At 42.4% G+C, this 25,340-nt stretch overlaps 1 protein-coding gene across 1 annotated transcript in view; it reads left to right on the top strand.

The window, feature by feature from the left end:
• The first annotated feature begins 11,033 nt into the window (after window positions 1–11,033).
• The window catches only part of EPHA6 (EPH receptor A6), a 585,002-nt gene continuing 570,695 nt past the window's right edge, over window positions 11,034–25,340 (top strand). Inside the window, exon 1 of the mRNA XM_072138516.1 lies at window positions 11,034–12,516. Within this exon, the coding sequence (XP_071994617.1) occupies window positions 12,414–12,516 (103 nt within the window). The 5' untranslated portion in view covers window positions 11,034–12,413. The remainder of the gene's footprint in view (window positions 12,517–25,340) is intronic.

Here is a 25,340-nt window from a genome sequence, read left to right as displayed (position 1 = left end):
ACATAACAGTAAACTTCCATGCTGCGCCACCTAGTGGTCAACCTGTAGATGTTCAGCAGTATATGTCAATGTGAGTTTATAGAGATACTATTTAACCCAATGACTACTGGGCTTTGCCTTCTATTGACATATCCAGAAATTTTATGAATATTTGGTGTTGGATTATTATAAACGTGAACACGATTCATCCATTATCTGCTGCTGGTGGTACATACAGAGCATAATACTAGTACAGGCAGTCCCCGGGTTAAGTACAGGATAGGTTCCTTAGGTTTGTTCTTAAGTTGAATTTGTATGTAAGTCGGAACTGTATATTTTATAACTGTAGCTCAAGAAATTTTTTTGGGGGGGGGATTTTCAAAATCTTTTGCGCAATGGGACCAAGGATTATCCATAAAGCTTCATTACAGACACCTTACAGCTGATCATTGCAGTCTGGGACTATAGTAACATCCAGAGACTTCACCAGAGGTCACAGTGGGCAGAGGGGTCTGTCTGTAACTAGGGGTCGTCTGTAAGTCGGGTGTCGTTAAGTAGGGGACCGTCTGTACTATGATACTCAGCAGGAGAATCTACATAGTAGAAAGTGTCTACTCTAAGGGACATTGTATGGATTAGACTCGTCAAGAAGTCAATGTACATTTAATCTAAGTTTAATCCTCGACCAATGAATGAAGTAACCAGAGTTTTAGGAGGTTTTTTTTTTCCTTTTTACCAGTTATAAATGTTGGATCGGGTCCTGAGCCTGACGGTAAGCAGCTATAAATGTTTGATGATGCCAGCTAGATATTTCAAAAACCATTGCAGTAACATTTGCAAGAACACCATTTCAGCTGTCCCGCTGCCAACTAAGGCATTAACCCTTTCCACAGCCCCATGCCCCCCTCCTCCCCCGATAGACTTGCTGAGACTGGGAACGTGACTCTGATGTTTGCCGAAGAGGATAAATACTCTGGTTTTGCTCTTTTGATGGTGTAATTTACATTAGCGGCTATTGTGTCAGCAAGACAAATGACAATTAGTTAGAAACCCTGACTGTAGAGACCGAGGCCAAAAACATAGGCGCAGCCGGGCTCACTGGACTCAGATCACTGCCCTGCACCCTGCATGACATATCAGACCCCTGAGCCCTCAGTGACATCAGTCACTAATTTTCTGTATAGCAATGAATATGTATCAGATGTAAATTAGATATATTTTATTATTCCTACTACTATTTACTATTTAAAGGAAATCTACCATCAAACCCAAGTATGATAAACCAGGGACACTTACTCATAGATCCAGGCACCGTGACTGTGGTAATCTGTTTGTTATCCATGGCCTCCGTCCTTCTAAAATCAACTTTTAAATTTATGCTAATGAGACAAAAGGGTTACCAGAACCCCCTCCACACTCTGTCTTCACAGGCTGTCACAGGGGAAGAGTAAGACTGCCATGTGCCCTGGGCTGTATGAATATTATAGCCCCTACAAGTCTGGAATCACTTCCTACATATGGTGCATTCTTTCTGCCTTTTCAGAAAGGACGCATCATATTAAACCTATGGGTTCAGTACCTTACCAGGACCTTCAAAGGTCCTGGAATGGGTTATACTTGTGTATTGAGAGCAGGGTCAGATGTATGAGGAGTTCATGGGTGAAGTTCCTTCTAGGTATAAAATTTGGTGGTTGGTTTGGGTGGCTATCGCTGCTTGAAGACTTAGGTCTTGGGCTACATATTGGCCCCTTGGTACCTGGGCTACCACCCAAACTTCCTATGTTATAATCCACTATTGGCTGCTACATTGTCTCACCCTCCCCCTGCTCCCTCAGAACTTCCCCCATCCCTCTGCCTGATGTTATCTCAGGAAATACTAACAAATTCTATAAAACATTTTCTTAAATAGTCTTTCATTTTTGGATGTTCTATTCAATAGAAGTATCTAACAGACAGTGCAAGACCCTCCCCTCCAAGCTTAACTTTCAGAACTCCTGCCGGATCTAGTTTTTAAAAAGTTTTCTTGCTGCAAGCCTCCTCCTGTTCCCGCCCTCTCCACGCCCCGGCACTAATATCACCGGTTGGATCGTAAACTGGTGGTAGATGTCCAGTTATTAGACACTTTATCAGTATCCTTTGTCTCTCAGCTGTCAGAGGCCAGAGGTTAGAAAGCCAATTTACACAAATCTGCTGAAATAAGAAAGAAAGGGGAAAAAGAAGGACACAGAAACTTTTCTCTTTAATAAAGTAGATTACAACATTCACGATTATCAATTGATGCATTAATTTATGCAATTTTGTGAACTTTAGTTGCACTTACAAGGCATATTTTCTAGATAGATCATTAGTTGTAAATGCTTTAGGCAGCTACTGCTTTGAATATGCAGGGAACACTGATGGGCAAAAACACAATGGAGGAATTTATCAAAGCACCTTTTCTAATTTGCTGGTCTACAGATATCACAACATTGGGGCTTATTTACTAAGGGTCCGCGGACACGCTTTCGTCAGATTTTCCATAGTTTTCGGGATTTGCGCCAATGTGACAGCATTTAACTGGGGATTGTGTCACACACAATCGGATTTTGGCACAGCTGTGCTGGCTTCCATGCGGCAGAAATCGGGGGGCGGGTGTTGGACAGACTGAGTGCGGGATTTAACTTTCAAATTGTATCACAATCCAAAGCACTTACATGCACCGGGAAGAAGAAGGTGAACTCTGTCGGACCTGAGCAGGGAAGTGACACATGCAAGATATCGGGCGCACGATCGTAGTGAATTGCGGCACTATCAGCGGACAATGCACTTTTGGTGAACTTACCGGACCGGTAAGTAAGTGTGGCCTAATATCTCCATGCCCCTTTTCCAAAAATTGGGGGTAGAGGGTTTAGAGGGAGGATGCGGTGGCTTCTAATACCCATTACCTTTTAAAAAAATCATCAGAAATAATTATAAATATTGTTTCAAATACAAATACAATTTCTGAAGTTTTGGCTATATCATAGTTATGAGCCATAGCCGTATACAGTTGTATCCATACAGTATGGATCTATAATGCGCCTATGTGGATGAGCCCAGTGTCTAAAAACTAATATATATATATATATAAAGTGTAATTAGAGGAAATATTGTATATTTATGGTTTAAGTTTTTATTGCATTATTAAGGATATAATATTAATAATACTGATGTCTCCTATGCATTTATAATACATATTTTACATAGCCGCTATTTTTAGGTGTCTTGTAGCCATAGCAACAATACAAATTTTGCTCTCATTTGTATTATTAACATATCTTATATTAATCTATTAAACCTATTTAAAAAAAAAAAATGTAATAGGATTTTGGTATTATTGTACTTTGTGATAGGAGATATTTAGAGGGATCACCATGTAATTGTAGTCCAATGTACAGATATATCAGTATGTGGGAAAGATTCGCTATAACATGTATTATATTCATACACAGTATATCTCTGGTTGGTTGGATGATTGACAACTCCCTATAATGAACATAACATCAAAATTTATGGCCACGTTAGACGCACTTTGCAGCCTCCATTATTTTACAGCAAGAAGCTGCCCTAAATTTTCAGCGCTTTCCCAAAAAATTTGACTTTTTCCCACAAAGCCACACCCCTTTTCTGGCCACACCCATATTATAGCATTAGTAAAAATATGTCTTGAACCCTTGATAGATGTGGGATACAGTGATAAGAAGTGATATTTATGCCCTTTTACGTATAAGAATTCGGTTTGAGTCCTACCACCTGAACCCGAACGGTCACCTCTACCTGTATCACCCGAAAACGGCACTTGCCAATGTTACAATTTTAATTCCACCAGAAAAGCCTCAATGTCATCGGGGATCGATAGACCTTGGGAAAATTCCAGAAAGCCCACGCCATTGTTATTTAAAGAGGGATTTAAAGGGTTAACACCTGCGATCGGTACAGGTCATGGGTGTTACCAGAGGGGGTTCAGTGTCCGCTCATCCCTAGTTGTAACATCAAGTATTTACGTGATCCATTGGTGACACACAGATTACCTGTACATTTTTTATATGGTCCCGCGATCCCGTGGTGCGTTGTCCGACGAGGCTTTGGGTCCAGTGCGATTCACTAAGGTTGTTGTCCGAGTTCCTGCATGTGTTGCTGCTTCGCCGAAATCCCCCAGGGTTCACCTTCTTCTTTCTGATGCATGTGAGCTGCTCTTGCGACACAAAACCTTTTTTAAATTCCGCATTTTTTCCGGATCCGAACGCGTGCGCCAAAATCCCCGGGAAAATCGGAGCAAAATCGAAATATTCAGGAAACCCGGCGAAAATGCAGCGTTCAGACCCTTAGTAAATGAGCCCCAATGGGGCAGATTTATCAAGCTGTCTAAAAGTAAAAATGTGCGTAGTTGCCCCTGGCAACTAATTACAGCACTGGTAAAAGATTTATAGGCTGTTACACTGTGGATCACTTCTCCCTTCCAATTGTGTGTTGAAAATTTCTCTGCTGCAGTGAGATTACATTAGGCAGAGGGATGGGTGCTGAAGGAGAAGAGGGGTAGACAGCGTAACAGCCTGTGAAGCTACAGCACGGAGGGGCTCTGGTAACATTGGCAAAACTTTAAAAGTTGAATTTAGAAGGAAGGAGGCCATGGATAACAAATATAAGAATATTACCACAGTCACAGTGCCTGGATCTATGAGTAATGTTCCTGGTTTATCCTGATAGATTTTGATGGTAGATTTCCTTTAATTATCAAAGCCGCATTGGATGTTCTATGGTCACTTTCACTTGCACATTTTTTCAGATAAAGACAGGAATCCTCCTAATTTTTCTGTCTCAGTGACTCAGTGTCGTTTTTCAGGAAGAAAGGTCAATATCTGTGTTGATACAAATGTGGAAGAGGAGCTTCGTAGGATGAAAATGAGAAATTAGTGGAGCTTTGATAAATTAAAGTAATTAAGCGAGTTCAATTAATTCTAAAAACATGTAAATAACCAGACAACCCCTTTAATGAACACCGCACTGGAACTTCACAGTTATTTACATATGGAACATAAATATCTGATAATGGAATATGTAAATAATTCATTATATATAAATTACAAAAAATATACCTATAATAGGTAATTAACACCTATATATAATATGCCTGGTAACTGGGTTATTATTAACAGATACTTATGCTTCAGGTGTAAATAATTAAGTGTAATTGTGTAGTGATTATAATTAGACTATGAATACCTCACCTAGTAAATGATCATTTTCAACCATTGTAATAAAAATTGACTTATAGTAAATGTACATTTTATTACATGTTTTGAGTTAGTTTTTATTGAGGCTCCTTGTGTGGGTCATACATGAAAAAATGTAATAATTTTTTTTAAAATAATGCTAATGTGCCTACAGGCTTCTGGGGGGGGCAACACAAGAGCCCCTTGGTACTGTAGATTCACGAGCTGTTACACTGTCTTCCCCCATCCGTTTGCCTGCTTGTATCTCATACAGCTGGAGGGGGGAAGTGCTCCTGGATAGTGTAGTAGCCTATGAATTTACAGAGGGGAGGGGTCCTGGTAATGCCCCCCAAAGCCCTTCTCGCTCATAAGCCTAAAACCGGTGATTTTAGAAGGAAGGAGGCCATGGATAACAAATATGAGAAGATTCCCACAGTCACGGTATCTGGTTTATCATGCTGGATTTTGATGGTGGAAAAATTCTTCTCTAATAATTGAAAATGTAGAACTCATAGCAACACAAAGGGGGGCATTTATTATGGCCTTTCAAATGGAAAAATGGTGGTAGCTTGTTTTTTTCCCTCTTTGCACCTCCTGCACCTGAATTTATGAAGTGTCAATGCCATAATATTATTTTCTGACACTCTCAACTCGTTCTATTTTGGGGTGCAAAAGTTTGGCGCCGCTTTTGAATTGTTATCAGGGTTTGACCTCGCTGCCCTAGGTCCAGTGACCAAGATATTGAACAACTGCATCCTTACACTTTGTGGGAAAAGCTTGCGGGTGGCCACCCTAATTATGGTCTAGTGTACAAGGCAGGTTCCATTATTGTCTGGTTGGGTAAGACTGACCAGACTGAGCTTGGAACTTAAAGGGCTTGTCCACTTTCAGCAAATACAGGCGGTCCCCTACTTAAGAACACTCGACTTACATACGACCCATAGTTACAAACGGACCTCTGGATATTGGTAATTTCTTGTACTTTAGTCCTAGGCTACAATGATCAGCTATAACAGTTATCAAATGTGTCTGTAATGAAGCTTTAGTGTTAATCCTGATTCTTATGACAACCCAACATTTTTAAAATCCAATTGTCACAAAGACCAAAAAAGTTCTGGTTGGGATTACAATGATAAAATATACAGTTCCGACTTACATACAAACTCAACTTAAGAACAAACCTACAGACCCTAACTTGTATGTAACCCGGGGACTGCCTGTAATTGATATTGTTTGTGTACAGAAAAGTTATAAAATTTTCCAATATACTTTCTATAACAATTCCTTGTCGTTTCCAAGATCTCTGCTTGCTGTCATTCTATAGGAAGCTTCCATGTTTATTTCCTGTGGATAGAAATCTATCCATGGTGATGTGATGGAGGTGCACAAGATGTGAGTATCACACGACTCTGATTACTCTCTGTGATAATAATGACTTGTGCACCTGCATTTCCATCACATCACATGGACAGATTTCTATCCACTGGAAGTAAATATGGAAGCTTCCTATAGAATGGCAGCAAGTTTATTGGAAAATTGTATAACTTTCCTATACCCAAACCATATAAATTATTTGCTGAAATTGGACGACCCCTTTAAACCTTTTGGATGACCTGGAATATGGACCGCAATCCAAGTCATATTGTCAAACATCTGGGTCTGACCTCACAATTGCTCTTACGGATGAATGGGCATACATCCCACAGAAATACTTGAAAATCTTTGAGAAAGTCTTCCTTTAGCTTCTTGTCCGGATGCAATCTCTGCCAGGTCAGATCTGGGTGAGATTTTAGCTCTAGTCACCTCAGGGGGAGCATCAATTCTGATGCCCCAATCTTCGGTTCTATAGTACCAAGAAACAAGATTCTTGTGTCATATTAAAGATAAGAATCACTTCTTTCAGATCACCTCAGAACAAGAGATACAGACAGTTTAAAAAAGGTCTGAATCGGATCTATATCTGCAGATCCCATTTCCAGCTATGGCCCACATGTATTAAAGGGTTTGCGCCAGTTCTCTGTCTGACTTTGTACTCAAAAGTTTGTGCAAACTACTTTTACATCTATTTATAAAGTATATGCGCCAATTTTGTATTGCAGCTGTACTGTGTCTGACACAACAGCAAAAATGTGCACCTAAAGGGGTGAGTACCTGCTTAGTCAGAGTTTGCGCCCCATTAATTACTAACGTGTGCCACAATTCTGCTGTATGATCAAAGTGCACTAAAAAAATGGTGCTCACTTCCCGAGCAGTGCAGGGGGCACTAGATTCATGAAGACCGGGCTCCAGTTTTAAGGAATCTGCCGCACTCTGCACACTACACAGGAAAACTGCACAAAGTACACACTGCGCTAGTTCTTATAAATGCGTATTCATCTGTATCTCTGGTTCTTTAGATTACACATCACCTGATGTGATCGGAATGATGAGATCTTTACCTTTATAATGACACCAAAAGCTTGTTTATAGGTGCTATAGAGCCAAAGGGTGATGGCACATGTGGCGTTTTTGACCCGTTTTTAAGCAGTAATGTCAAAAATCGCATGCGTTTTTGACCAGTTTGAATTAAGATAATTGGTCAAAACTGTCAAAAACGGATGCATTTTCAAAAACGCATGCGTTTTTTGAAGGACTGCTTAGAGACGGGCCAAAAACGCGTTCAAAACGCCACGTGTGCCATCACCCAAAGAGTCTTCTGAATTTACATTCGCCATCCTGCCTCTAAACTTGACAAAACTCAAGATATTCCTCTTCTCCAAAGTGCATATGACTTTTAGAGCTAAAGGGGTGAGATTGCTCAAAAAAGGGGGAATTCTAGAAAGGACGTTTAATACCCAACCCTTGGGGCTAGGGGTTTCATATGGTAAATCCTGGCGTAAGGTTCTCTTTAGATTTGGTCGGGTTTGGACACCAATCCAGAGTCCAGTGGCTGAACCCGTCCATCTCTAGAGGGAACCTTTAGAATTTACCACATCAAACCACCAGCCCCTCGGGTGGGGTAGTAAATGTCAGTAATCTTCTGTATGCTCCAATATTATCCGGATTACCATTAAATATAATAGGAGGATCAGACATTTACATCAGACTTCACTAGAAGGGAGGTAGAAGTGTCTGAGCATTGGGTGGTATAACATGACTGACACACAGGACTGTGCATTTTCTAGCCTGATGACTGCACAGGAGTCCTTTATAGACAAATAACGCCCTGTTAACCCTTACACTGCAGCACAGCGTGTGAGTATTCTAATAGGATTTTAAATATGCCTTGTGCTGAAAATGAATGATGGTCATATCTATGATCCTGCCACAAATTTTACAAATTTTATTTTGCATTTTCCAGACTTATAATAACTTGTATAACCCTGTTAACCCCCTGTGTTCTGGTACAATGTAAAAGCAGTGTAACAGGACAGTGTATGTACTTTATATGGCGATTGAGTGATGATATGATCCATGATCCTCTATAACCAGCACATACAGCATCTAGATAATTTTGCATAAAATAAAATATTATCAACTATATTTTCACGGCAGAGATCAAATCATTGTAACAGTAATTCCGTGATTCCAATGGCACACAAAGGGTGGAACATATTTATAGGAACGATATTATACGGTATATACAGTAAGCACTGGGCAATGATACACTCTTATGTCCTGAAGCTACCAATATGCATATTATGGCACACAAAGGGTTAGCCCCTTAGATAGGTGGCCTGTATTATATAGTACAATAGCTATATGTTATACAAATAACTCAACATTAACCCTTTTCTTCTTGTGCAAAGCATGTGTATGGCATTCGAAAAAACGGGATGTATATGCTGTATACAGTATGCAATGAGTATATCATATACTCACACATTATATGAATAGTATAAGTAGATTAAATGGGGTTACCCCAGCACAGAAGTGATCAGATCTATGTATGATATGTGCTGTGTATATTATGCACTGTATATATGTGCTACATAAAGCATTGCATATGATTTGGCACAGTAAGGGTCAGAGCTATATATAGACGTCAGGTCTGGTCTCTACCTGCTGTCTATACTATACATGGTATTGATATCTATTGATATATATTGTAGTACTGATACCTGCACTGCATATGGTCTGGCACAGAAAGGGTCATCTCTATGTATAGACATCAGGTATTAATATGCACTTAGTACCTGGCATATGGTCTGGCATGGAAAGAATCAGCTCTATGTGTGGTGAGTAGGTAGGGATTAGTGGTGTGTATATGTATGCACTAGATTCATGTACAGCATGCAGTATTAATTTGGCACACAAAGGGTCACATCTTTGCATAGTGAGCAGGTAGGGACATACATATGCATCATGTACAGACACCAGGTGTAGTGTATAATGTATGCACTTAGTACATGCATTGCATAGGCTCTGGCACACAAAGGGTCAGCTCTATGTATGTAGTCACAATAGCTGGGTATCTATGCACTGAGTACAGGCACAGTATTTGCTCTGGCACACAAGGGGTTATATTCATGAATAGACAGCTGATTTATGGACCTATAGAACAATCATTGCATTTCTTTTGGCACACATTGAGTCAGATCTATGAGACAGTAGCTATGGACCTGTATTGTGTGTATCTGTGCTCTGCATAGGCTCTGGCACCTAAAGGGTCAGATCAATGTATAGTAAGCAGGTATGGACCTGTATTGTGTGTATCTGTGCTCTGCATAGACTCTGGCACCTAAAGGGTCAGATCAATGTATAGTAAGCAGGTAGGGACCTGTATTATGTGTATCTGTGCTATGCATAGGCTCTGGCACCTAAAGGATTAGATTAATGTATAGTAAGCAGGTATGGACCTGTATTGTGAGTATCTGTGCAGTGCATAGGCTCTGGCACCTAAATGGTCAGATCAATGTATAGTAAGCAGGTATGGACCTGTATTGTGTGTATCTGTGCTCTGCATAGGCTCTGGCAGGTAAAGGGTCAGATTAATGTATAATAAGCAGGTAGAGACCTGTATTTTGTGTATCTGTGCTATGCATAGGCTCTGGCAGGTAAATGGTCAGATTAATGTATAATAAGCAGGTAGAGACCTGTATTGTGTGTATCTGTGCTATGCATAGGCTCTGGCAGCTAAAGGGTCAGATCAATGTATATTAAGCAGGTATGGACCTGTATTGTGTGTATCTGTGCAGTGCATAGGCTCTGGCACCTAAAGGGTCAGATCTTTATATATTAAGCAGGTATGGACCTGTATTGTGTGTATCTGTGCTCTGCATAGGCTCTGGCACCTAAAGGGTCAGATCAATGCATATTAAGCAGGTATGGACCTGTATTGTGTGTATCTGTGCTCTGCATAGGCTCTGGCACCTAAAGGGTCAGATCAATGTATAGTAAGCAGGTATTGACCTGTATTGTGTGTATCTGTGCAGTGCATAGGCTCTGTCAGGTAAAGGGTCAGATCAATGTATATTAAGCAGGTATGGACCTGTATTGTGTGTATCTGTGCTCTGCATAGGCTCTGGCAGATAAAGGGTCAGATCAATGTATAGTAAGCAGGTATTGACCTGTATTGTGGGTATCTGTGCTCTGCATAGGCTCTGGCAGGTAAAGGGTCAGATCAATGTATAGTAAGCAGGTAGGGGACCTGTAATGTGGGTTTATCTACCATGTACTGCATGTGCTCTGGCACACAAAGGGTTAGCCCTGTAGTACAGACATCATATGGATATGCCACATGCAGTCTGCACTGTGTAATAATACCATGGCTTGTGGAGTGCAGCAGTCATTTAGGGGTCTGCAGCTTTAAAGCTCCCCCCATCTCTGCTGAGAAGTGGTTAAGTGAATCCAGCTTTTATGCATTTGAACCTGTGCAGCCTCAGAAGAAAGCACCTGCTTTTCCCACGGTCTGTCCCCATGCAGGCAGGCAGGCAGGCAGGAGAAGGCTTGTCTAGTCTGCTACCCCCTCTAGTGCTGAGCTGTGCACAGCATAGCCAGGGAAGCATCACAGCAGCTGGATCCTCTCAACTCTCTGCATCCGCATCTCTTCCCCACTTCTCCTTCTGCTGCTGATGCTGCTGGATGCGCTCTGGAAGATGCCCATTGACTCTAAGAGGGATCTCTTCCCCATGACATATGTGGAGAAGCAAGCACTTGTCAACTTGATTACATCTTAAGGAAGACCAGCAAGTTTGGGTTATTTTCTTATCTATGAAGAGCCCTGGCATGTAAGATGTCCTGTCTGCAACCTTGAGCACTGAATCCCTGGAGTGAGGTGAGGAGATAGATGGAATTTCCTTGCCCCTGACTTTGCTGGAAAGGATTTGGGAGGAAAGGAGATCTGCTGTTGATGGGAGAGGGGGATGGGGGCTCTGTCATGTGAAGGGAGGGTCCTACAAGGAGCCTTCAAACTTCCCACCTGCAGCCTAAAGCAGAGGTATAGCCAGGGAGCAGGATCCAATGCACTGCAAATGACTGATGACTGGGGGGTCAGTGCGCACATCATCCATCCACTGCTGCTCATCCCATGCATCATACACAGCCAATACCTCCCACTGGTATAGCATAGCCAGGGTGCCACACTAACACTGGCACAGGCTAGCCATCAGCCATCCTGCATAGGGTCCCCTGCACTGATCACTCAACCTATGGCTATCTCCAATACATTGAAGAAGATATCCCTGCATATTCCCAGGCTCAGGGATCAGATGGAGCATAGCCGCTTCATGGTGCGTCATGTACTGAGCTACTGGCTGCTATCATAGACAAGTTGTACCCAACAAGGGACATATTATATCATTGCTTCATACTGGCTGCTGTATACAAGTGGATGCTCCATGTGTCCCGTACTGTGAAGACTTTATATTCTACAACCTGAAGGTGTAAGACTGTTTACAGCCTTGCAGAGGCAAGTACAACTTCACTGAAAACTGCCTGCCTGGATCCTGACCTCAGTCTCCAGACTCAAAGCACAGATTACTCGTGAAATACAGCTTATAACACATTGGGACCTGGAGAGGTTGACATTTAAAGACTACTTGGAGTACATTGCTGTTTTGCACAAAGCCACTTTGGCATTTTGATTTTTCCCAATTTCTCTTTGTGGGCGGGCACATTTCCATGCCCCCGCGGATCCTCTAATTATCACTGTCCTGGATTTGTAAGCGGCGGAAACTCACAGATAGAAGAGCTGGAGTTGTCTTCAGAGGGAGCCGGCTAGACATGGGGTCCTGTGATGGGAGGACTCTGGTTTTGAGGGCTTTTCTCCTCCTGTCCCTACTCATTAACTACTTTGTCGGCTCCAATCACTTCTCTGACAACCAGGGTAAGGAACTGCTTCTAACTGCCCCCATGCTTTTTACTGTGATATACTTAGTGAAACAGATATAACTTCTAAGAAGTCATCTCAATTACATATGTGTTTAATAAAATATTATATATATCATCAATTATTTACTGTGAGAGCTTATAGATGGTGTCAAAATCAGGTCACATTTGCATAAATCTTCTTCTATTAGATTATGATGCGCCTTAATCACATAGACTAACAGAGTGATACAGGGAATTGCTAGATAGAAATGTTGGTATATAGATGCATGTATAATATATATATATATATATATATATATATATATATATATATATATATATATATATATGTGTGTACTTATATGTATTAGTACATCAGAAGTGAACCATTTTTTTGTTGGTGTAATCTAATAATTCTGTAAAAATCTTCTTAACTTTTGGCTTTTATTTATTAATGACTACTAAAGTTCATGCTAACAGAAAAAAAAGTCTGCAGCTGCAGTATCCTAACCACAGTAAGCCATATTTTATCTCTCCCCCATCCTTGAGAGTAGAGATCCTCAGCAGATTGGCCTCTTCAGGAACCATTGACTGGAATTCAATTTGTACTCTGATTCTTCCAATGTAGAATTGATCCTGTATGCTGGGGATGATTTGTGTTTGTGGCCTTTCAGAAACTTTTGTGTTGTCTTGTTGTGATGATCAATATTTATTTATATTGTTATATTTAGAAAGGGTTTCGCCTTGTTACTTATGTAACACTGTATCAGCCTGAGCCTAGTGCAGCTGTGCCTCAGATCTGATGTAAAATACAGAATACACATCACACTTTCCCATTACATTCAGTACTGATGTGACCAGGTACACACAGGTACTGTATATAACTGTAATCTCCATACTGCATGCTACTCATAAACAACTAGACATCCCCCTGACACTTACAAGCTCCAGAATCAATGGACAAACTGATGCATAATAATAATTCCCATGTCCTACAAGTTTTATGAATATACACTCTGCACAATTGGGTTGGTGTATATCAGTTTATAATTGAGCATTGGAACAATATAATATACTCTGGAAACTTCCTAATTTTTGAATGCAAAGTAGAGAGTAAATATATGGGTTGGATAATTTATCATTGATTATTTGAAACAGATATATAGAGGATATATTATGTAGATGCCTCAGTAGGTGATTATAGATGGACAGGACATAGATAGACAGATAGATAGATGATAGATAGATAGATAGATGACAGATAAATAGATAGATGATAGATAGATAGATAGACAGATAGATGACAGATAAATAGATAGATGATAGATAGACAGACAAACAGAGAGATAGATAGAAAGAAAGTGAGATAGATAGAGAGTATGACCTCAATGGGGGTCATTTATCTTATTTTCCCCTTCCCTGAGCTCTTCTTGTGTCTTTTGTGAGTCTATTTTTTCCACCTGATTTATTTTTGTCTTTGTCAAATAAAGTTTTTTTTTGCTCCTTATTAGGCGCAAATTTTAAAAAAAGGTGCAAGTGTGCAATTATTTGAGCCCATATAGGCACAAATCAGTGTTAAATAAGACACAAACATCTAGAAACAGGAGAAATACAAAGACAAATTAGGCGCAAACTAGGAAACTGCTACACGGCAAACTCCAGGGGACTGCTGGAAAAAGCTGCATAATATTGTGCAAATAACCCAATGCGCTCAAAAAGTCACTAAAATACAACCGAAAAAGATGCATCAGACTAAGATAAATGGCCCCTATTATGTTGGGGTGTCAGTGGATGATGATAATTGATAGATAGATAGATCAAAAATGGGAAAGTCCAGAGTAGAACTACAACGGCAAAGTTTCAAATGGTGCAGAGCCGTATGATCCGTGGCAAAAGATCTCATAAATATATCCAAAAAATAGGCAGCACTCGGTGGTTCCAATCAAAGTTCATGGAAGAAGTTTATTCCATAATAGCAGCGACGTTTCGGTGGTGGCACCCACCTTTTTCAAGCATGATAGATAGATAGATGGATAGATGATAGATAGATAGATAGATAGATATTGGATAGATAAATAGATAGATAGATATGAGATGGATAAATAGATAGATAGATAGATAGATATGAGATAGATAGATATGAGATAGATAGATATGAGATCGATAGATATGAGATAGATAGATGATAGATAGATATGAGATAGATAGATAGATAGATATGAGATAGATAGATTGATAGATAGATAGATAGATAGATATGAGATAGATATGAGATAGATAGATAGATAGATATGAGATAGATAGATAGATAGATATGAGATAGATAGATTGATAGATAGATAGATATGAGATAGATAGATAGATAGATGATAGATAGATAGATATGAGATAGATATGAGATAGATAGATAGATAGATATGAGATAGATAGATAGATAGATATGAGATAGATAGATTGATAGATAGATAGATATGAGATAGATAGATAGATAGATGATAGATAGATAGATAGATATCCAAACAGTAAAAATGAAGCAGCACACCAGATCAATAAGGTAAAAAAATGGGGTGAGGTTTAATCCAAAACAGGTGAAGGTTTCCCCTGTTTTGGAATAAACCTCACCCCAAATTTCACCATATTGATCTGGAGTGCTGCTTCATTTTTACTGTTTGGATATCTATAGACAGATATTATGTAGCTGTGTCAGATATAGATTATTTTGCTAACACCAGCGCCAGATTCTATACATCTCTATTACACTTTGCCAGGCATCAGGCCTTCATTATATCCATTTTTTTTACTTTTTACATTTAGTAGCAATATTTACTTTAGAACTGTATTTAGAATCTGCTTCTGCCTCATAGGAGCTGGCAATCTAATCACATCACATCTTCAGTATTATTTCTTACACCCCATGGTGTCTATCTGTCCATGTAATCTGTGAAATTATCCCACCTATCCACATGCTTATAGAATATCTTGGGATATGTTCATTTTCTATGTGTTAACAATGGTGCAAAAGTACAGAAATGTCAAAAATGTTGACAGATAGACATCCGCTAAGTAATTCCTATAGTATGGGCTGCCTGGTTGGTTGGTAATATGGGCTGATATATGACTAGTTGGCTGCCATTATATTTATCTACCCCTTTGCCCCCTACATAGTAGAAGAGATTGATAATGTGACGACTACTGTTCTAGGCATCAGTGATCAGCGCTCTACAGGTGCGCAGCCTAGGAAAACCATTGTAAATCAATGTGGCAAAACATTTATGAGCCATAACAGATGACATTACTGTACAATGACATTCTCCGTGTAAGTGGGAGAGCGGGGGCATTACACGACCCAATCAATGGTTTTCATGTATCAAAAAGGTCACATTGTGTTATGTGAAGAAATCAAACTGACTGTGAAAATCCCTTTAAGAGGGGTGTTTTATGTTGTTATTAGGCTGCACGTACTGTACATAATTTTCAGCTTTTTGTCATTATCTGTGAAGTAGTAAAGTTACATCCTTTCACTTAATAAAAAGTCTTGGTAACAGCAGAAAGTCCCCAATTCTGTTTGGAGTCTCATGGAGTTGCAGTCCTTGAGTTGTCTATAAAAATGTCTCAGTATTTTGAGCACTTTCTGCTTATATAAATGATATGAAATTATCCTGACACTGAGGACAGTCACTGTGCTGCGCCTAAAATAACACAAAACCGTAAAAGTACATGCCCCCCCCTCCAACACCCAGAGGTGTGAAGAGTCATTTGCCCTATGAATATAATGTACATCCAGCCAACAAAATACAAACTGGTCTTCTATGAGGATGGTCACTTACATGAGAAGACCCAGACGTACTAATCTAGATGAGACATGGACTGATTCCAATCTATCTATCTATCTGAAAAATCTGTAGCAGCAGTGTCAGAAGTCCCTATTAGTCAGGGTCCAAACAAGCTCCAGGGCCCAGGTACTAAATGGATAGATAGATAAATAGATATGAGCTAGATATATATGAGATAGATAGGTAGATAGATAGATAGATAGATAGATAGATATGAGCTAGATATATATGAGATAGATAGGTAGATAGATAGATAGATAGATAGATAGATATGAGCTAGATATATATGAGATAGATAGGTAGATAGATAGATAATTGTAGAAATTACAAACAGCACACTTTGGAGATAAAAAAGAGGAGAAGAAGGTGGGTGCAGGCTCACTGAGATCGGGCTACGGATCCTCCAGATACAAATGATGCAAAAAAAATGTAAGCAGCACTTCAGGACGTCAGGTGTCAAAGGTGAAGTAGATGAAGTTTATTCCATGTTTAAAGGTACAGCTTAGTACAGCAGCGACGTTTCGGCTCAGAAGAGCCTTTATCAACCTTTAAACATGGAATAAACTTCATCTACTTCACCTTTGACACCTGACGTCCTGGAGTGCTGCTTACATTTTTTTGCATCATTTAGATAGATAGATAGATAGATATCCAAACAGTAAAAATGAAGCAGCACCAGATGGTGAAAACTGGGGTGAGGTTTATTCCAAAACAGGTGACATTTTGGTGCAGTCAGCTTAAGAAAGGTGCTGACAGCACCAAAACGTTGCCTGTTTTGGATTAAACCTCAACCCAACTTTTTACCCTATTGATCTGGTGCTGCTTCATTTTTACTGTTTGGATATCTATCTATCTATCTATCTATCTATCTATCTATCTATCTATCTATCTATCTATCTATCATCTATCTATCATCTATCTATCATCTATCTATTATCTATCTATCTATCTATCTATCTATCTATCTATCTATTATCTGCCTATCATTTACGTAATAATCTATTCCATATATACCTGTCAATCCATTATCATTCATCCCATAGATATCTCATATCTATCTATTATCTATCTATGTATCTAGAAAAGGAAGGTCCACAGCAGCATAGTGTTTGCCAAATATCCAAAGAAGCCTTGTAAAATGAGGTAACTTACCAAAGCTTGGATTTAAAAAACTGTATGGAAAAGAGAACTGTGTCCTGGTCCATTGGTCCATTTTGCAATTGTGGTGCTCTGGGCTTTCTATTACCTTTATATCTACCTGCTTTATATCTTTCGATATGAAATTGCTCTATCTATCTATCTATTTACTATCTATTATCTATCATATATCTATCCCAATTTACTGTAAATGTGTATCCACCCATCACAGAATCATGGTCCATTTTGTGTGGTTTTACATAGGACTGCTGGAGAACCTTCTATAGTTTCCTCTTGTGTCGCATAGGTCTTTTCTAAACTATTCCTTACATACTAGGACCTGAAAGACTTTCTCCCCCTTTTCTCATTCCCCTATGATCTAATGCTGATATCACTGGCAATAAATATTTGTATAAGCGATATAAAAAGCAAATAAATCCAATTATTTACTACTTTGTCCAATGTGTTTTGTATTACATCATAGTAATCCTATTTTATTATCTGAGATAACGTCTTGTATTCTTGGCAATGGTTCAATGTGCTCATCTGCGTTTTGGCTTTCAAACCCCAATTATACACTTTAATTTTGCTTTATTATTATTTATTATTATTATTATAATTCTAATTATTAGTATTACTTTTCTATTTATGTGTGTGTTGTTATTATTATTATTTTTTATTTATTATTTTATTTATGTGTGTGTTGTTATTATTCTTACTAATTCTTCTTCTTATTTTTTCATATAATTGTATTAATTTTTGCTTATTTTGATGTTAGTCCATCTTATTAGCTGGTGTTGTATTATCCGGTCCCATTTTCCATAGTAGGATGTAATATTGTAACATCTTCTAACCCAGAGTGTCTCTAATGTGTTATATTGACTCATCGTCATTGACTACTTAGGGTTAGTATTAGAGATGAGCGAACACTAAAATGCTCGGGTACTCGTTATTCGAGACGAACTTTTCCCGATGCTCGAGTGCTCGTCTCGAATAACGAACCCCATTGAAGTCAATGGGAGACTCGAGCATTTTTCAAGGGGACCAAGGCTCTGCACAGGGAAGCTTGGCCAAACACCTGGGAACCTCAGAAAAGGATGGAAACACCACGGAAATGGACAGGAAACAGCAGGGGCAGCATGCATGGATGCCTCTGAGGCTGCTTAATCGCACCATTATGCCGAAATTATGGGCAACAGCATGGCCATGACAGAGTGACAGAATGAAGCTAGATAGCATGTAAAACATCCAATAATTGACCCTGACACTATAGGGGACGGCATGCAGAGGCAGAGGCAGCGGCAGCAGGCTAGAGAGTGGCATGGCGACATACCCTAATTGGACTCAGGCTTCAAACCAATGGGTGTCAGAGAGGAACCAAAGGAGGTGAGCAAGAAGCGCTCAAATAATATCGGTACATGATAAAAGTTTGCCAGTATATTTTGTGGATTACACAGCAGGGTGGCGACAAAGTTAACATGGAAGCCATGAAAACAACCCAAAATTCTGCCTGACACAGCTCGTTTGATAAGGGGACCATGTATGCTTACAGTTCATGCCAGTCGCTGCACTGGCTGCCAGTCTCCTTTCGAATACAGTTTAAAATAATAATAACCCTCATCCATAAAGCTCTGTATAATGCTGCACCCCCCTACCTCTCCTCTCTTATCTCAGTCTATCGCCCAACCCGTGCTCTTAGATCCGCCAGTGATCTTAGATTAACCTCTACCCTAGTGCGGACCTCCCACTCGCGTCTCCAAGACTTCTCTAGAGCTGCACCAATTCTATGGAATGCTCTGCCCTGGACTATCAGACTAATACCTAACCTCCAAAGTTTCAAACGTGCTCTTAAAACCCATTTCTTTAGGCAAGCCTATAACACTCATTAACTGCATGAAGTTTTAACTCTTCTACTAACCCGTCCTGTGTCGTCCTCCCATCTGTTATCCAGCAACCAACAGGCACCAGACTTCTCTGCAGTCCCATTCACCCTGGACCTGGTATATAAGATGACGGCTGAGTGGTTCAAGCGACAGCAATTCCATTTATCATATTTTGTTCTATTCCCTAAGAAGAATGGCTTGACCGTTAAATATTCTTTTACCTCGTGTTACCCCATCATCTTCATAAACCGTAAGCTCTGGCGAGCAGGGACCTCACTCCTGTTGTTCCATACAAATGTTGTGCTCTGTTACAATACATTTGTATTTGTTTCCTATGATTTGTAAAGCGCTACGGAATATGATGGCGCTATATAAATAAAGATTATTATTATTATTATTATGGAGGCAGTGAACTAGTAGTAGATTAAAGGTGCTGCAACTATGTTAGTTGGATCTTGGGATGGAGCTGGCGCTCTGCAGCCAGGCGAGCTTTTGCCAATCCAAGCCCCTGTCTCTAGGCTACTCCCCAAACAGCACTTCTAAGAACCTTTTGTATAAGATCAAGTGTAGTAGCGTTCTTATAAGTTTAGGATATGGCGGGTGAGGGGAATGTAAACAGATGCGCAAGAAGCGCTGAAATAATATCCCTAAATGGTAAAAGTTTGCAAGTATATTTTGTGGATTACACAGCAGGGTGGCGACAAAGTTAACAACTTTGATGTGGAATGCCCTGTAATAGCTCTTGGGCGGTGTGCCTTTTATCGCCTAGGCTCAGCAGTTTCAGCACCGCCTGCTGTCGCTTAGCGACGGCACTGCTGCTGTGCCTAGAGCTACCGACTGATGGCGCCATGCCCACGGATGGTAATTCGGAGGAGGAGGAGGTGGAGGAGGGGTGGGAGGAGGTATAGTAGGCCTTTGAGACCTGGACCGAGGTAGGCCCCGCAATTCTCTGCGTCGGCAGTATATGACCAGCCCCAGGGTCAGACTCGGTCCCAGCCTGCACCAAGTTAAGTGTAGTAGCGTTCTTATAAGTTTGGGATATGGCGGGTGAGGGGAATGTAAACAGATGCGCAAGAAGCGCATGATGCGCATGGAGCTGGCGCTCCGCTGCCAGGCGAGCTTTCGCCAATTCAAGCCCCTGTCTCTAGGCTACTCCCCAAACAGCACTTCTAAGAACCTTTTGTATAAGATCAAGTGTAGTAGCGTTCTTATAAGTTTAGGATATGCCGGGTGAGGGGAATGTAAACAGATGCGCAAGAAGCGCATGATGCGCATGGAGCTGGCGCTCCGCTGCCAGGCGAGCTTTCGCCAATTCAAGCCCCTGTCTCTAGGCTACTCCCCAAACAGCACTTCTAAGAACCTTTTGTATAAGATCAAGTGTAGTAGCGTTCTTATAAGTTTAGGATATGCCGGGTGAGGGGAATGTAAACAGATGCGCAAGAAGCGCATGATGCGCATGGAGCTGGCGCTCCGCTGCCAGGCGAGCTTTCGCCAATTCAAGCCCCTGTCTCTAGGCTACTCCCCAAACAGCACTTCTAAGAACCTTTTGTATAAGATCAAGTGTAGTAGCGTTCTTATAAGTTTAGGATATGCCGGGTGAGGGGAATGTAAACAGATGCGCAAGAAGCGCTGAAATAATATCCCTAAATGGTAAAAGTTTGCCAGTATATTTTGTGGATAACACAGCAGGGTGGCGACAAAGTTAACAACTTTGATGTGGAATCCATGAAAACAACCCAAATTTCTGCCTGACACACCTCGTTTGATAAAGGGACGATGTATGGAGGCAGCTATATGGACGACTTTTGGAGGTAGCAATGGAGACAACGTGTGGAGGCTGCTATGGAGACAATTTAATTTGGATAGTGCCTGTATGTGGCAGTCCCAAACATTTTTCAAACCAGAGGAGCAGGTAGGTGGCCCTCCAGTAAAATGGAATAGATTGAGTGCCTGTATGTGGCAGTCCCAAAAATGTTTCAAACCAGAGGAGCAGGTAGGTGGCCCTGCAGTAAAATGGAATAGATTGAGTGCCTGTATGTGGCAGTCCCAAAAATTTTTCAAACCAGAGGAGCAGGTAGGTGGCCCTCCAGTAAAATGGAATAGATTGAGTGCCTGTATGTGGCAGTCCCAAAAATGTTTCAAACCAGAGGAGCAGGTAGGTGGCCCTGCAGTAAAATGGAATAGATTGAGTGCCTGTATGTGGCAGTCCCAAAAATTTTTCAAACCAGAGGAGCAGGTAGGTGGCCCTCCAGTAAAATGGAATAGATTGAGTGCCTGTATGTGGCAGTCCCAAAAATGTTTCAAACCAGAGGAGCAGGTAGGTGGCCCTGCAGTAAAATGGAATAGATTGAGTGCCTGTATGTGGCACTCACAAAAATTGTTTCAAACAGAGGACCGGGTAGGTGGCCCTCCAGAAAAATTAAATGCATGAAGTACTATAGCAAGAGCCAGTGGGCCCTGTCAAAAAATAGCCATTTTCCTCTGCTTTACTGTAGAAAGAGGAGGAGAAGGAGGAAAATGAAGAGGAGGAGGAGTGGATCAATTATTCAGGTTGAGCTTCCTTCACCTGGTGGAGATTGGAAATTCTGAGAAATCCAGCCTTTATTCATTTTAATAAGCGTCAGCCTGTCAGCGCTGTCAGTCGACAGGCGTGTACGCTTATCGGTGATGATGCCACCAGCTGCACTGAAAACCCGCTCGGACAAGACGCTAGCGGCAGGGCAGGCAAGAACCTCCAAGGCGTACAGCGCCAGTTCGTGCCACATGTCCAGCTTTGAAACCCAGTAGTTGTAGGGAGCTGTGTGATCATTTAGGACGATGGTATGGTCAGCTACGTACTCCCTCACCATCTTTCTGTAAAGATCAGCCCTACTCTGCCGAGACTGGGGACAGGTGACAGTGTCTTGCTGGGGTGACATAAAGCTGGCAAAAGCCTTGTAAAGCGTACCCTTGCCAGTGCTGGACAAGCTGCCTGCTCGCCTACTCTCCCTCGCTACTTGTCCCGCAGAACTACGCACTCTGCCGCTAGCGCTGTCAGAAGGGAAATACTGTTTCAGCTTGTGCACCAGGGCCTGCTGGTATTCATGCATTCTCACACTCCTTTCCTCTGCAGGGATGAGAGTGGAAAGATTTTGCTTGTACCGTGGGTCCAGGAGAGTGAACACCCAGTAATCGGTGCTGGAATAAATTCTTTGAACGCGAGGGTCACGGGATAGGCAGCCTAGCATGAAATCTGCCATATGCGCCAGAGTACCAACGCGTAAGAATTCACTCCCCTCACTGGCCTGACTGTCCATTTCCTCCTCCTCCAACTCCTCCAACTCCTCTTCTTCTGCCCATACACGCTGAACAGTAAAGGACTCAACAATGGTCCCCTCTTGTGTCTCACCAACATTCTCCTCCTCTTCCTCCTCATCCTCCTCCACCTCCACCTCCTCCGATATGCGCTGAGAAACAGACCTGAGGGTGCTTTGGCTATCAACAAGGGAATATTCTTCCCCTGTCTCTTGTGACGAGCGCAAAGCTTCCGACTTCATGCTGACCAGAGAGTTTTTCAACAGGCCAAGCAGCGGGATGGTGAGGCTGATGATGGCGGCATCGCCACTGACCATCTGTGTTGACTCCTCAAAGTTACTCAGCACCTGACAGATATCAGACATCCACGTCCACTCCTCATTGTAGACTTGAGGAAGCTGACTGACCTGACTACCAGTTCTGGTGGAAGTTGACATCTGGCAGTCTACAATCGCTCTGCGCTGCTGGTAAACTCTGGATAACATGGTCAGTGTTGAATTCCACCTCGTGGGCACGTCGCACAACAGTCGGTGAGCGGGCAGTTGGAGGCGGCGCTGCGCTGCCCTGAGAGTGGCAGCATCTGGGCTGGACTTCCTGAAATGCGCACAGATGCGGCGCACCTTCGTGAGCAAATCAGACAGATTGGGGTATGTCTTGAGGAAACGCTGAACTATCAGATTTAACACATGGGCCAGGCATGGCACATGTGTCAGTCTGCCGAGTTGCAGAGCCGCCACCAGGTTACGGCCGTTGTCACACACAACCATTCCCGGCTTGAGGTTCAGCGGTGCCAGCCACAGATCAGTCTGCGCCGTGATGCCCTGTAATAGCTCTTGGGCGGTGTGCCTTTTGTCGCCTAGGCTCAGCAGTTTGAGCACCGCCTGCTGTCGCTTAGCGACGGCACTGCTGCTGTGCCTAGAGCTACCGACTGATGGCGCCGTGCCCACGGATGGTAGTTCGGAGGAAGAGGTGGAGGAGGGGTGGGAGGAGGAGGAGGCATAGTAGGCCTGAAACACCTGGACCGAGGTAGGCCCCGCAATCCTCGGCGTCGGCAGTATATGAGCAGCCCCAGTGTCAGACTCGGTCCCAGCCTCCACCAAGTTAACCCAATGTGCCGTCAGCGATATATAGTGGCCCTGCCCGGCAGCACTCGTCCACGTGTCCGTGGTCAGGTGGACCTTGTCAGAAACGGCGTTGGTCAGGGCACGGATGATGTTGTCTGACACGTGCTGGTGCAGGGCTGGGACGGCACATCGGGAAAAGTAGTGGCGGCTGGGGACCGAATACCGAGGGGCGGCCGCCGCCATGAGGTTGCGAAAGGCCTCGGTCTCTACTAGCCTATAGGGCAGCATCTCCAGGCTAAGCAATCTGGAGATGTGCACATTAAGGGCTTGGGCGTGCGGGTGGGTTGCACTATATTTGCGTTTCCGCTCCAGCGTCTGGGGTATGGAGAGCTGAACGCTGGTGGATGCTGTGGAGGATCGTGGAGGCGACGATGGGGTTTTTGTGGCAGGGTCCTGGGCAGGGGGCTGACTAGCAGCTGACACAGGGGAAGGAGCAGTGGTGTGCACGGCCGGAGGTGAACGGGCTTGTTGCCACTGAGTGGGGTGTTTAGCATTCATATGCCTGCGCATACTGGTGGTAGTTAAGCTAGTAGTGGTGGAACCCCTGCTGAGCCTGGTTTGGCAAATGTTGCACACCACAGTCCGTCGGTCATCCGGTGTTTCCTTAAAGAACCTCCAGACTTCTGAAGATCTAGCCCTCGCCGCAGGAGCCCTCGCCACGGGAGCTTCACTAGTTGACACATTTGGCGCTGATGCACCAGCTCTGGCCCTGCCTCTCCGTCTGGCCCCACCACTGCCTCTTCCAACCTGTTCTGGTCGAGGACTCTCCTCCGTCTCAGAAGCACTGTGTTCACCCGGCCTCTCAACCCAGCTTGGGTCTGTCACCTCATCATCCTCCGATCCCTCAGTCTGCTCCCCCCTCGGACTTCCTGCCCTGACAACAACTTCCCCACTGTCTGACAACCGTGTCTCCTCATCGTCGGACACCTCTTTACACACTTCCACTACGTCAAGAAGGTCATCATCACCCACAGACTGTGACTGTTGGAAAACCTGGGCATCGGAAAATTGCTCAGCAGCAACCGGACAAGTGGTTTGTGACTGTGGGAAGGGTCCAGAAAACAGTTCCTCAGAGTATGCCGGTTCAAATGCCAAATTTTCCTGGGAGGGGGCAGACTGGGGGGGAGGAGGCTGAGGTGCAGGAGCTGGAGGAGTGGCGATTTCGGTGACATGGGTGGACTGCGTGGAAGACTGACTGGTGGTGGACAAATTGCTCGAAGCATTGTCAGCAATCCACGACATCACCTGTTCGCACTGTTCTGGCCTCAACAGTGCTCTACCACGAGTCCCAGTAACTTCAGACATGAACCTAGGGAGTGTAGCTCTGCGGCGTTCCCCTGCTCCCTCATCAGCAGGTGGTGTCTCACCCCGCCCAGGACCACGGCCTCTGACCCCTGCAGTAGTTGGACGCCCACGTCCCCGCCCTCGTCCTCTACCCCTAGCCCTCGGGTTAAACATTTTTAAAATGAGAGTTATAACTTTATTTTTTTTTTTACTTTTTTTTGTTTTTTTTTGTGTTTTTTTTTTTTTTTTGTGTTTTTTTTTTTTTTTTGAGTTTTTAAAACCAAA

Source organism: Engystomops pustulosus, chromosome 2 (assembly GCF_040894005.1).
Source record: "Engystomops pustulosus chromosome 2, aEngPut4.maternal, whole genome shotgun sequence".
NCBI lineage: Eukaryota > Metazoa > Chordata > Amphibia > Anura > Leptodactylidae > Engystomops > Engystomops pustulosus.
This window is presented reverse-complemented; position numbering and strand designations above follow the sequence as displayed.